General features: G+C 23.6%; 5 protein-coding genes across 5 annotated transcripts; 4 read left to right on the top strand and 1 right to left on the bottom strand.

Moving 5' to 3' along the window:
• Positions 1-414: 414 nt before the first annotated feature.
• DDB_G0291043 (hypothetical protein) lies at positions 415-2210 on the top strand (the record flags this gene model as incomplete). Its single annotated transcript, XM_630347.1, has 2 exons — positions 415-1880; positions 1979-2210. 2 exons carry the CDS (start codon positions 415-417, stop codon positions 2208-2210), a joined length of 1698 nt encoding a protein of 565 aa, XP_635439.1.
• Positions 2211-2270: 60 nt separating this feature from the next.
• DDB_G0290989 (hypothetical protein) lies at positions 2271-4055 on the top strand (the record flags this gene model as incomplete). Its single annotated transcript, XM_630346.1, has 1 exon — positions 2271-4055. One exon carries the CDS (start codon positions 2271-2273, stop codon positions 4053-4055), a length of 1785 nt encoding a protein of 594 aa, XP_635438.1.
• A 292-nt stretch (positions 4056-4347) lies between these two features.
• pus1 (tRNA pseudouridylate synthase) lies at positions 4348-6438 on the top strand (the record flags this gene model as incomplete). Its single annotated transcript, XM_630345.1, has 3 exons — positions 4348-4820; positions 5014-5869; positions 5977-6438. The coding sequence occupies 3 exons, from the start codon at positions 4348-4350 to the stop codon at positions 6436-6438; spliced, it is 1791 nt and encodes a 596-aa protein (XP_635437.1).
• Positions 6439-6617: 179 nt separating this feature from the next.
• On the bottom strand, positions 6618-9358 carry DDB_G0290985 (hypothetical protein; the record flags this gene model as incomplete). Its single annotated transcript, XM_630344.1, has 3 exons — positions 6618-8268; positions 8364-9040; positions 9317-9358. The coding sequence occupies 3 exons, from the start codon at positions 9356-9358 to the stop codon at positions 6618-6620; spliced, it is 2370 nt and encodes a 789-aa protein (XP_635436.1).
• Positions 9359-10522: 1164 nt separating this feature from the next.
• Positions 10523-12580, top strand: kif11 (kinesin family member 11; the record flags this gene model as incomplete). Its single annotated transcript, XM_630343.1, has 1 exon — positions 10523-12580. One exon carries the CDS (start codon positions 10523-10525, stop codon positions 12578-12580), a length of 2058 nt encoding a protein of 685 aa, XP_635435.1.
• Between the last annotated feature and the right edge of the window lie 355 nt (positions 12581-12935).

The raw sequence follows: 12935 nt of genomic DNA, 5'->3' as shown, positions 1-12935 counted from the left end.
TTCCCTTAGGTTTTTACAAAAAAAAAAAAAAAAAAAAAAAAAAAAAGATGGAAAAAAAAAAAATTCAAATTAATAATTAATAATAAATTAATAATTTGATGTCATATGATAACAAAGTAACAAATAAAAATATATATTATTTTTTTAAAATATAAACCAATAATGTTTATTTATATTTTTTAAATATTCTATTTTTGTTATTTTTTATGATTTATTTTAAAAATTTTATTTGTTTTTTTTTTTTTTTTCTTGTAAAAACCTAAATTCGTTCATTTTTTCACTTTTTTTTTTTTTTTTTTTTTTTTTTTTTACTATATTATTTATTTTTTTATTTTTTTATTTTTTTTCTTATGAATAAAAAGATAAATTATTTGATTTAGAATTAATACATATAATAATAATAATAATTATAATATGATGGATAATCAATCTAAACCATCAATTATTCCGTCATATGAGTGGTATGAAAGATCGATAAATAGAGTAGAAGATTCATCATCGTCTATAAATAATGTATCATCGAAATTAGTGTTTTTTTTTATAATTGGTGAAATGAAAGATTTGAAAATTCCACAAAATACAAGATTATTATTATCAACAAAACATTACATTCTTCCAATGATTCATTTAGAAGATAAACAAAAAGAAACTATTAATTTCCCTTCAAAAAAAGTTAGAATAATATTTGGATATTTTAATAATAGTAATAAAGAAGGTGAAATTACACTTTTTTTAGATACAGAATTAGAAAAATCACATAATTTAAATATTACCAATAAACACATCAACAATGATCAACCTTTAAAAGGTTTATCTAAAAATTTTAATTCATTATCACTTCTTTTACAATCACTTCAAAGAAATTATAATGCATCTCTCTTAACATTTGATAAATCAACAAATACCACTATTAAACAACTACCACCACCACTACCTCAACCACAACCACAGCCACATCAACAACAACCACACAATAAAAAACAAATTGATGATATAGAATTGAAAAAGAAAAAAGAAATTGAAGAGATTGATGAAATTGAAGATTTTGAATCAACCCAACCATTAGTAGTTGATGAAGTTGATGATAATTATGATGATATAGATAATAATAATAATAATAATAATAATAGCAATAATGATGATGATAAATTAGAAGACATAGAGGAACACAATGAAGAAGAGGAGGATCAAATTCATTTATTCACACATGCTCATTCTTTAACACAAAAACCTCAATTACCTAAAAAACAACAACAAAGCTTTGACGAATTTCAACGAAAAATTAAAGATAATAAATCACCACAAAAATTGAAACTCCAACAACAACAACAACAACAACAACAACAGAAACAATCAAAACACTTTGATGCATTTGAAGAGGAGTTACTCGAACAACAAAAAATACATGAACATAAATTACAGCAACAACAACAAATTAAACCACAAAAGCAACAACTTCAACAACCACAACAACAACCACAACAACAACCACAACAACAACCACAACAACAACCACAACAACAACCACAACAACAGCCACAACAACAACAGAAGCAGCAACAAAAACAACAACCAACTCCAAAAAAGATAATCAACAGTCTTCAATTAAACAATGTTAATAATAATAATAATAATAATAATAATAATAATAATAATAATAATAATAATAATAATAATAATAATAAAAATAAAAAAGAGATTATGCCAGGATGGCTAGAGAAAGCAATTTTATCAAATTCATTTCCACTCAATCCTTGTGGTCAAATTGTTTCATTACCAGAAGATTCACATAAAAAGAAAAACATATCATTATATTTATCTGATAATATTTGTTATATTCAAATCATTGTTTCAGAGAATACAGTTAGAGAGGCCTTAGAGTAAGTTATTAATATTAATATTATTAGTAGTATAAACAAATCTAATGATATGTATATCATATTAATAATAACTATTAAAAATTAAATTATAATAATAGAAATAAAAAAAATGTATTTAATTTTGGTTTTTTATTTGGATGTGTTATTGAAATTTTAGATTATACAATAAAACCAGATCAAGATTTTTCAAAATTTGTGTTAAATATTAATAAATTTGTCATTTTAAATAAAAATAAACATTCACCAATATCACCAACTCCAATTTCAAAACATCCAAGGGTTATATCATTATTAAGAATGTATGTATTTAGAAAATTTAAAACATTTTAATATTAATATATTAATATATCACTATATACTAACCTTTTATTATTGAATAGAAAAAAAGATATGAATAAAAATGCAAGTAATAATATAGGAAATAATATAATTTATTCAGAATCTTTAATTTCGAGTGATCAATTGGAGATTTTAAATTCATTAGAGTTATGGAATTTACCAACTCAAATAACTAAACAATTATCATTACAAGATCTCACTGAAGGAAATTTATCAATGTTAGATTCAACAAATGATGGTAGTAGTCAAGAATATGAAGAAGAGGAAGAAGAAGAAAAGAATCAAAAAAATTTTGAAAAAGAAGAAGAAGGAGAAAATATTCAAATGAGACAACTATATGAAAAGTATAGAGAAGAGCATCAATCACAAGTAAAGAAACAACAGATTATTCAAAAATTAAAACAACAACAACAACAACAACAACAACAACAACAAGAGAAAGAGAAACAACAACAAGAGAAACAACAAGATGAAGAAATGTCAGACTTTGAAAATATTCAAAATTTAATGGAAGAGGTTCAAAAGAGTGATGACAATAACAACAATAATGATAATAATAATAATAATAATAATAATCAAACTTCTAAAAGAAAAAGATTAAATGAATTTGAAAGTGACCCTGACGATATTTATGATTTATTAGAAAGTAATACTTTTGCTGGACATCAAGTCAAAGGCGTCGATGAAAATAAAAAACTAAGAGTTGATAGCGAAGATCAACAAACGAAAAAGTTAACCACTACAACTACTACCACAACTACTACTACCAATACCAATAATAATAACAATAATAATAATAGTGGTATTGACAGTGGCACTAAAACTATAGAAGATGACAATCAATTAGATGAGGATTTTTTTGATGGTTTAAACTATAGTATTATAGCCAGTAGTGGTGGTAGTAATAATAATAATAATAATGATCAAAATGATAGTATCACCACCAAAGAAAAAGAAAGAAGCGAAACAATTAAAACTCATAATGAAGATGAAAAAAAGAATAGTCTTTCTTTTATTAAATTTGAAAATCCTATACCTTCAAATAATCCTATAACCACAACTGTAACTACAACCAGTGCCTCACCAAAGATAACTGAAATTCCAAAACAACCATATGCAATAAAGCCAAGTATTTCATCTTATTCAATACGACCAACTTTACCAACTAAACCATCGTTAATCAAATCGCTAAATAATAATAATAATAATAATAATAATAATAATATTAATAATATTAATAATATTGGAAATAAAAATACAACTGTAAATAATAGCAACCATAGTAACCATAGCAACAACAATATTAATAATAATAATATATTTAAAAATAGCAATCCAATTGTTGACACTAATTTTTCAAGTACTACAAAAACTGATGAAGCGCAACAATCCAAAATATTTACTGGAAATCAATTACCAAAATCACCTATTAATAATGAAAATGTCGTCAACAACAACAACAATAATGAAATAAATAACACCACCACCACCACCACCAACAATAATAGTGGTATTCATAAAAATAATAATAATTACAATAGTGATAACAGCGATAATAGCGATGATGGCTTAAAACAGGAAAAAGAAGAACAAAAAGAAGAACAAAAAGAAAATAAAAATAATAATAATAATAATAATAATAATAATAATAATAATAATAATAATAATAATAATAATAATAATAATGAAGTTTTAAATTTTTCATTTAGTTTAACAAGTTCAAGTGGAACAAATGTAAAAAAAACAATACCAATTTTATTGGCAGATTATTCTTGCACTTCTGTGATTCAAGAGGGAGGTTTTGAAATTATTGTAAAAAGAAAAGAAAATAAATAAAGATTATTTGGAAAATAAAAAATTGATATTATTTTCATTAATAATTATTTTTTTAAAAAAAAAAAAAAAAAAAAAAAAGAAGTGTCCCAAATAAATCCATTTCCAATTCTAAAAATATCCCATTTTTTATTTTTCGTTCGTTTTTTTTAAAGTAAAGAGTTTTAATTTTTTTTTTTTTAATTTTTTTTTTTTATAATTTTCCAAATTTTCGTTTCATTTTTTTTTTTTTTTTTTTTTTTTTCATTTTCATTTTCATTTATTTCAAAAGACCTACTTTTTAGACAATTAAAAAATGGAACAAGTTAAAGAAGAAGTAAAAGATATTGAAATTTCAGAAAACATTGAAAATACAAATAAAAGATCATTAGAAACAAATGATGATAATGTTGAATCTGTTAATAAAAAATTAAAAACTGATGATGAAACTGAAACTAAAACTCAAACCATTATTAGCGAATCATCATCATCATCAGAACAACCAAAACAACAACAACAACAACAACAACAAGATGAAGATGAAGATGAAGCTGATGAAGATGAATTAGATAAATTTGAAAAAGAATCTGAATCAACATCAACAACTACTACAACTACAGAAAATAAAAGAAAACCAAATCAACCACCACCAGTTAGACCACCAAAATTATCAAAAGAAGAATTAATTGAATTACAAAATAAAACTAAAATTACAACTGATGAATCAAGAAAGAAAAAAGTTGCAATCATTTTAGGTTATTCTGGTACAAACTATGCTGGTATGCAAAAGTAAGTATTTAATATTTAAAATATATAATTATAATCAAATAATACAATATTAATATTAAATTATAAATAATAATAATAATAATAATAATAATAATAATAATAATAATAATAATAATAATAATAATAATAATAATAATAATAATAATAATAATAATAATAATAATAATAATAATAATAATAATAATAATAATAGAAATCCAGGATTAAAAACAGTTGAAGAAGAATTAGAACATGCATTATTTAGAACTGGTGGTATTTCACCAGATAATATGTATTATCAACAAAAAGTAGATTGGATACGTTGTGCAAGAACTGATAAAGGTGTATCAGCAATTAGAAATGTTGTATCATTAAAGATGGAAATGGGTCCACCAGATTTTGAAGGTATGAAAATTGCATTGAATAAAGAGTTACCAAAAGATATAACTGTATTTCATATAATGAGAGTGAATAATTCATTTCATGCAAAGAATGCTGTAGATGCAAGATCATACATTTACGTTACACCAACACATGTTTTTGAACCAAAATTCTCAAAAAAGAACAAATCAATCGTGGAGGAGGCAGCAAATGGAGGTGAGAATAATACTCAACCTCCATGGAAATTCACTTCTGATACATTATCAATTTTAAATAAAGTTTTATCATTTTATTTAGGTAATCATAGATTTCACAATTATACAAGTCGTAAAGAATCAAATGATGTTTCAGTATTTAGAAAAATTCATTCATTCGTTTGTTCAGAACCATTTGTTTTAGAAGGTGTTGAAATGGTATCAATTAATGTTGTAGGTGAAAGTTTTATGCTTCATCAAATTAGAAAGATGATTGGTTGTTTAATTTCCTTCATTAGAAAGGGTATGTTTGAAGATTGTGAAACTCGTGATCAAGCTTTTGATCAAATTAAAGCTTATATCAATTCAACTTTTGAACATACACCTTTAAATTTACCAATGGCACCTGGTGCTGGTCTCTTATTAGATTATTGTATTTTTAATGAATGGAATAAAAATAATTCAAGTATTCATGGTGAATTAAAAATTGAAAGTGTATGTATATAATTGAAATTGAAATTATTAAATTAAAATTAAAATTAGTTATTTTATTAATTAAAAATTTATTATTATTGTTTTTTTTTTTTAAAAAAAAAAAATAGGATCAAGTTGAAGAATTTAAAAAAACTATTTATAGAGAAATTGCATTACTTGAATCAACAAAAAAAGAATTTAAAAATTGGATTGAAAAGAATTTAGATCCATATCCATTACCATATAATTTAATGGATGAAATTATTAAAAATCCACCACAACCACCACCAAAGAAAATTAGACCACCATCAACAAATCCAAGTCGTATGAGTAAAAGAGAAAGAAGAGAATTAAAAATTCAATCTAAAAAATTTGAACGTGACCCACAAAATCAAAATGTTCGTCAAGAATTAACTGTAAATCAACAATTAGCACAACAAAAGAAAATTAATGATGATGCTGCCATTGCTGCCTCTGCTTCAACAACTACTACTACAGCTACTGCTACTACTACTAATACTACCACCACCCCCACAACAACAACAACAACAAGTGAGGATGTTAAAATTGAATCAAATACAGAAAAATAAAATATTATTTTAGTTAAAAAAAAAAAAAAAAAAAAAAAAAAAAACAAATTATATATAAATACTTATTATTACTAATTACTTTTTTTTTTTGTTTATTACTAATTTTTATTTTATTTATTTTTTTTTTTTTTTATTTTTTTTTTTATTTTTATTTTTTTTTTTAAATTTTAAGATATTATTTAATTTAAATAATTATTATTATGATCTTTTGAAATTTTAGCCATTAAATTGAAACCATTATTAGTTTTAGTTTGTTGTTGTTGAATTGGTAAATTATTTGGTGATCTAATTTCAGAGTTTATAAAATGTGGTAATTTTACATCGATTGAAACTTTTCTAAGGGAAGGACAATTTATTAAAGTTCCAGTTCCGCACCATTCTGCGATGGTATTTCTAACAATATTTTCTTCAACTCTAATTGAACCTTCTAATGTTTCTAAATCTGGACAATTTGAAAGATGAATGAAACATTGCTCACTGATACCACGTGAATTTGAAAGATCCAAAGATTGTAAAGATTTCAATTGGCCAATTGAACGGAAAACACCTTCATTAAGTACCCAACCACCACCTCTTGAACCACCTAATCTAAGTTCGAGTAAATTCTTTTGGAAAGATCCATGGTTGAATGAGGTTCCACCACGTGGTTGTAAGAGATTTGAGAATGATTTATCACTAATGTCAATCCAATGTTCGGTTGAGTTTATGATTGAAAGTTTTTGAAGATTTCTACAATGTCCCAAATGTTCAAGACCACGATTAACCCAATTGGTGTTCATTTTAACACAACAGATACTTAGGGCGTAGAGGTTTGGCATCTTTGAGAAAGCATCCCAACATTCACCACTTAGATTGAATTTACTAATGAAAAGACTCTCCAAACGAACCAATGATGAGAAAACCTTTTTAAATGCTGGGCCATCCAATTCATTGCAATAGGAGAAATCCAAGTCTAACACTTTCAAGGTATCGGCAATGCCGTGAATGTAAGATAAATCTCTTAGTATGAAATCCTCAGATCCGGTGATTTCAAGTTTTTCAATCTTTTTACATTGATCCAAGAATCTTAGACAACCACCATCACTTGAGCTTGAGGAGATGGTTGTAACGGTTGACATTGTCTCTTGATTGGTAGTTGTATGTTCGACATCCTCTAAACGCCATTCACCAATCGATAGTAATGTTAGGTTGCCCAAGAATGGTAAATTGGCCAAGGAGGATTCAGTGGCGCTACCTAATCTGAGTGAGGTTAGATTTGTACATTTACCAAGTTCAAAGGTTAATTGATTGGCATTTTTACCCAAGAGTGCACTTACATCCAATTTACGTAATGTTTGAATCTCTGATAATTTACCAAATGCCTCGATGGGTACACGTGAAAATCCACCCAATTCAATCTCTTGTAATTTTGGTGCCCTCGATAGAGATTCAATGGATTTGTGAGTTAAATTCTCTGAATGAATTACCATCTTTGTTAGTTTTGGTAATTTACTACAAACCAATTCAATCTCTGCATCCTTTATCAATTGACAATTGAATAGTTGTAATTCACATAACGATACACAATTATCAATGATCATACGAATTGATTGTGAATTAAATAATTTACATTGACAACATCTAATCTTTTTAAGATAATTACTATGTTTATAAATTCTTCTATTTACAAGATCAACACTTAATGCTTTTCTATTTTCAATTGTTAATTCTGTAGTTGCAACTAAACTATGCGAATTCCATTCTTTACAAACTAATGATACTATTAAAATATCTGAATATTTTAAAAAACTAAATATATGAATTAAAACTTCAAATGGTAAATCTTCAATACTAAAAAAAAAAAAATGAAAAAATAAATAGTTAATAAATAATTTTAAATTTAATATTTTTAAAAAAAAAAAATATAAATATATATATATATTTACCAAGTTGTATAAGAAGAAGCCGGTTTTAATCTTTTTTTACTTGACCTTCTTTGAGGTGGTTGTTGATTAAAATTAAAATTATTATTTATTATACTATTATTACTATTTACAATATTTATATTATTATGATTATTATTATTATTATTATTATTATTACTATTTATACTATTTATACTATTTATATTATTATTTATATTATTTATATTATTTATATTATTTATATTACTATTCATATTATTATTTATTTGACTTAAAGTATTAATTCTATTATTACTATTACTATTAATAATATTGTTACTATTATTTATAATATTTTTATTAATATTATTATTAATATTATTATCATTAATATTATTATTATTATTATTATTATTATTTTCTTTATATTTTTGGAAATAATCATCACTATCATATAAAATTTTTGGTTTCCAATATTCTTGTCTTGAATCATCTTCCCATGTTGATCTTATTCCTTGCCTTTTGGGAGGAGGTTCTAATTGTTGTTGTGGTTGGACCTCTTTTTCATCATCATATATTCCAAACTTTCTTTTTAATGCCATAAATGGTAATGAAACAAAACAATTTTTACAAAATTCCAATGTTGCATCAAATCCATGAACTACTGAAAATACTTTTACAAATTCAATATAATTGCAATTACTAAAAGCTTGTAAAAGCTATAAAATTAAGAATTTAAAAAAAAAAAAAAAAAATAAATAAAAAAAATTAATTAATTAATTAATACAATTTTTTATTATTTTATGATTAATAATTTATTATATTATTATTATTATTATTATTATTATTATTATTTTTATTATTATTATTTTTTATTTTTTTTTTTTGTCAACTTTTTTTTTTTTTTTTTTTTTTTTTAAAACCAACCGATTTGTGAGAAGGGGTGTGTCTTTAAAAAAATTAAAAAAATTGAGGTGGTATTTATATTATATTACCTTTGTTAAGTTTTCTTCATCCGAATCCATTGTCATTGACATTATTTTTATTAATTAGTGCAATGGGACACTTATTTGTTATTGTTATGAACTTTTTTTTTTTTTTTTTAATGTAGTATTATTCCTTTTGTTATTTTTTTTTTTTTTTTGATATGATTGTGATATTATTTGAATGGTGGAAAAAAAAAAAAAATTGAAAAAATTTTCAAAAAATTTTGATTTTTTTTTTTTTTTTTTTTTTTTTCCCAAAGATTTTTATTTAATACACACAAACCACGAAAAAAAAAAAATCAATTAAGATTGTACCACCTCCAAAAAAAAAAAAAAAAAAATTTAAATATTTAAAAATAACAAAAACTTTTAAAAACAATCTAAAAAATGTTAACAAAAAAAAAAAAAAAAAGTAAAATAAATATTATATAAATATAAAAAAGAAAAAAATAGAGGAAATATAAATAAAGAAAAAAAAAAAAAAAAAAAACTTAAATAAAAAAAAAAAAAAAAAATCTTGAAAAAAAAAACTTAATTAAAAAAAAAAAAAAAAAAACTTTTTTTTCGTGGCTATAATATGGGTGAGGGGTACCATTTTTCAGTTAAAAAAAATCACCACAATTAACTTTAGATTTTTTAAACCATTGTTTTTCCCAAACAATATTTAAAATCGACTCCACATAATAACGAGCGTAGTACGAATCTGTTTTAATTAACCTTATCATTTTTTTTTATTTTTCCTTTTATTTTTCTATTTTTTTTTTTTTTTTTTTTTTTCTTTTTTTTTTTTTATAGTTGTTTAAAATTAAAGACAGATTCGATTTTTTTTAATTAATTTTTTTTATTTTTAAATTTATTTTATTTTCCACACAGACTCTATTTCATTTTTTTTTTTTTTTTTTTAAATTTTATTTTTCATTACCAAGTTTTCATTTTTATTTGAATTATCATTATTTGATTTTATTTTATTTTATTACCAAATTTTCATTTTTATTTGAATTATCATTATTTGATTTTATTTTATTTTATTTCATTTTATTTTATTTTTTTTTATTTTATTTATTTAATTTTTTTTTTTTTTTTTTTTTCAATGGCGCCACAAAAAAAAAAAAAAAAATTAATTTATGAAAAAAAAAAAAAAAAAAAGATTATTTATTTTTGTAGAAAAAATTTGTAATAAAAAAAAAAAAAAGACAATTTATTTATTTATATAGAATGAACGAGAATATATCGGTTAGCGTAAGAGCTAGACCATTTAATGAGAAAGAAGTTAAAGATAAAGAACATTGCCTTTGGCAATTTGGAAATAATAATACAATTACATCATTACCACCACCAATTACACAGCCAGTTTCTTCTTTACCACCAATTTCAACACCAATAAAATCATCATCATCATCATCAACATCAACATCAGCAGGATCATTAAAAACACCATTAAAAACACCATTAAAAACACCATTAAAAACACCATTAAAAACAAATAGCACCACTACCAATACAACAGTACCAGCATCACCAGCACCAACATCTTCATTAACATCAAAATTTGTATCAAATTCATATACATATGATCATCTTTTTCCACCAACATGTGATAATTATGAAGTGTATGATACGGTTGCAAGAGAATTAGTAAAGAGTGCAATGGAGGGTTATAATGCATCGATTATGGCATATGGTATCACTAGTAGTGGTAAAACCTTTACAATGACAGGTAGCGGTAAGAAGAATCCTGGTATTATTCCTCTATCAATTCAGGATATTTTCACGTATATTCAAGAGTGCAAAGAGCGTGAATTCCTTCTCAGAGTATCCTATTTAGAGATTTACAATGAGACTGTAAACGATTTGTTGGGTGTGAATCAAGAGAATTTCAATTTAAAAATACACGAACATCCAGTCACAGGTGTTTACGTCGCCGGTTTAAAAGAAGAGATCGTTTTATCGGTTGAACATGTACTCTCATTAATATCAGCAGGTGAAGCACATAGACATGTCGGTAGTACATCATACAATTTACAATCATCACGTAGTCATACCATTTTCAAAATGATCATTGAAAGTAAAGAGGTTTTACCAGAGGGGAGTGGTAGTGGTGGTCTAGAATCACCCGTTAGATATAGTACATTGAATTTAATAGATTTAGCAGGTTCAGAGAAAGCATCAGAGTCAACAATTAGCGCAATTAGAAATAAAGAAGGTTCATATATTAATAAATCATTATTGACACTTGGTACTGTGATTTCAAAGTTATCAGAGAAAGATACTGGTTATATACCGTATCGTGATTCTAAATTAACTAGAGTCTTGCAAAATTCATTAAGTGGTAATTCTAGAGTTGCAATCATATGTACGATCACATTAGCATCAAACAATTTCGAAGAGTCTCACAATACATTAAAATTTGCAAGTAGAGCTAAAAAGATATCAAACAATGCCAAGGTTAATGAAATTCTTGATGATAAAGCATTATTAAAACAATATAGAAATGAAATTGCTGAATTAAAATCAAAATTATCAGATGCATTATCAACTGAAAAAGAATTACAAGAGACTCTAACTGAAAAAGAAAAAATGAAAATAACCAATCAAGAATTGTTACATAAATTAGTTGATGCTGAAAAACATAGATCATTATTAGAATCAAAGATTAATAATTTAAATAAATTAATTTTAGTTTCAACTTCTGTTAATAATTCAGCTTCAAAAGGTGGTAGTGGTAGTGGTAATGGTAATGGTAGTAGATCAACATTTGTTTCACCAAGTCAAAATAGTCATCATCATCATGGAGATTTAGGTAGTATTACACCAAATTCATTTAGTAATTTATTACTTCAATCACCAAGTCAAAATAACAACAACAATTCACATATTTCACCATTATCACAATCGACAAGTTCTTTAACAATTGGTGGTGGTAGTGGCAATGGTTTTGAAAGTAATGAACTCATTCAAATTCAAAGTAAAATGGCAAAATTAGAATTAGAACTTGAAGAAAAGAATAAAAAGATTGATTTCCTAACATCATTTAATCAAGATAGTGCATTAGAGAAAATTAAACAATTAGAAGGTGAATTGGTACAACGTGATATGGATTTGGGTTTATATCAAAGAGAATCAACTCGTCTTCAAACTTTACTCTCTCATAAAGATGAGAAAATTAGTTCTTTAGAATCTAAATTACGTGATATTTTATTAAAATTTAAACAAATTGATTCTGAAAATACTTCATTAAAATCAAAAATCCAAGAATATGAAGTTATGTATTAAAAAAAAAAATTAAAAAAATTTAAAAAAAAAAATTAAAAAATTTTAAAAATAAAATTATTATTTTATTTATTTATTAATTTATTTATTTATATATAAATAGAAATAATAATAATATAATTTTCCAGATTTTTTATTAATATTTTTTATTTTTATTTTTTTATTTTTTTTTTTTTAAAATTTTTTTTTTTGGAAACTATTAAAATTAAGAATATAGTTGGTTACTCTGATAATAAAAAGTAAATTCCACTTTTCGAGTATAACCTCTTGGTTTTTTGCAAAATTAATGGTTAAAATAAAATAAAAAAGTTTTTTTTTTTTTTTTTTTTTTTTTTTATCTTCATGGTTTAAAAAAAAG

Source organism: Dictyostelium discoideum (genome assembly GCF_000004695.1).
Source record: "Dictyostelium discoideum AX4 chromosome 5 chromosome, whole genome shotgun sequence".
Lineage (NCBI taxonomy): Eukaryota > Evosea > Eumycetozoa > Dictyosteliales > Dictyosteliaceae > Dictyostelium > Dictyostelium discoideum.
This window is presented reverse-complemented; position numbering and strand designations above follow the sequence as displayed.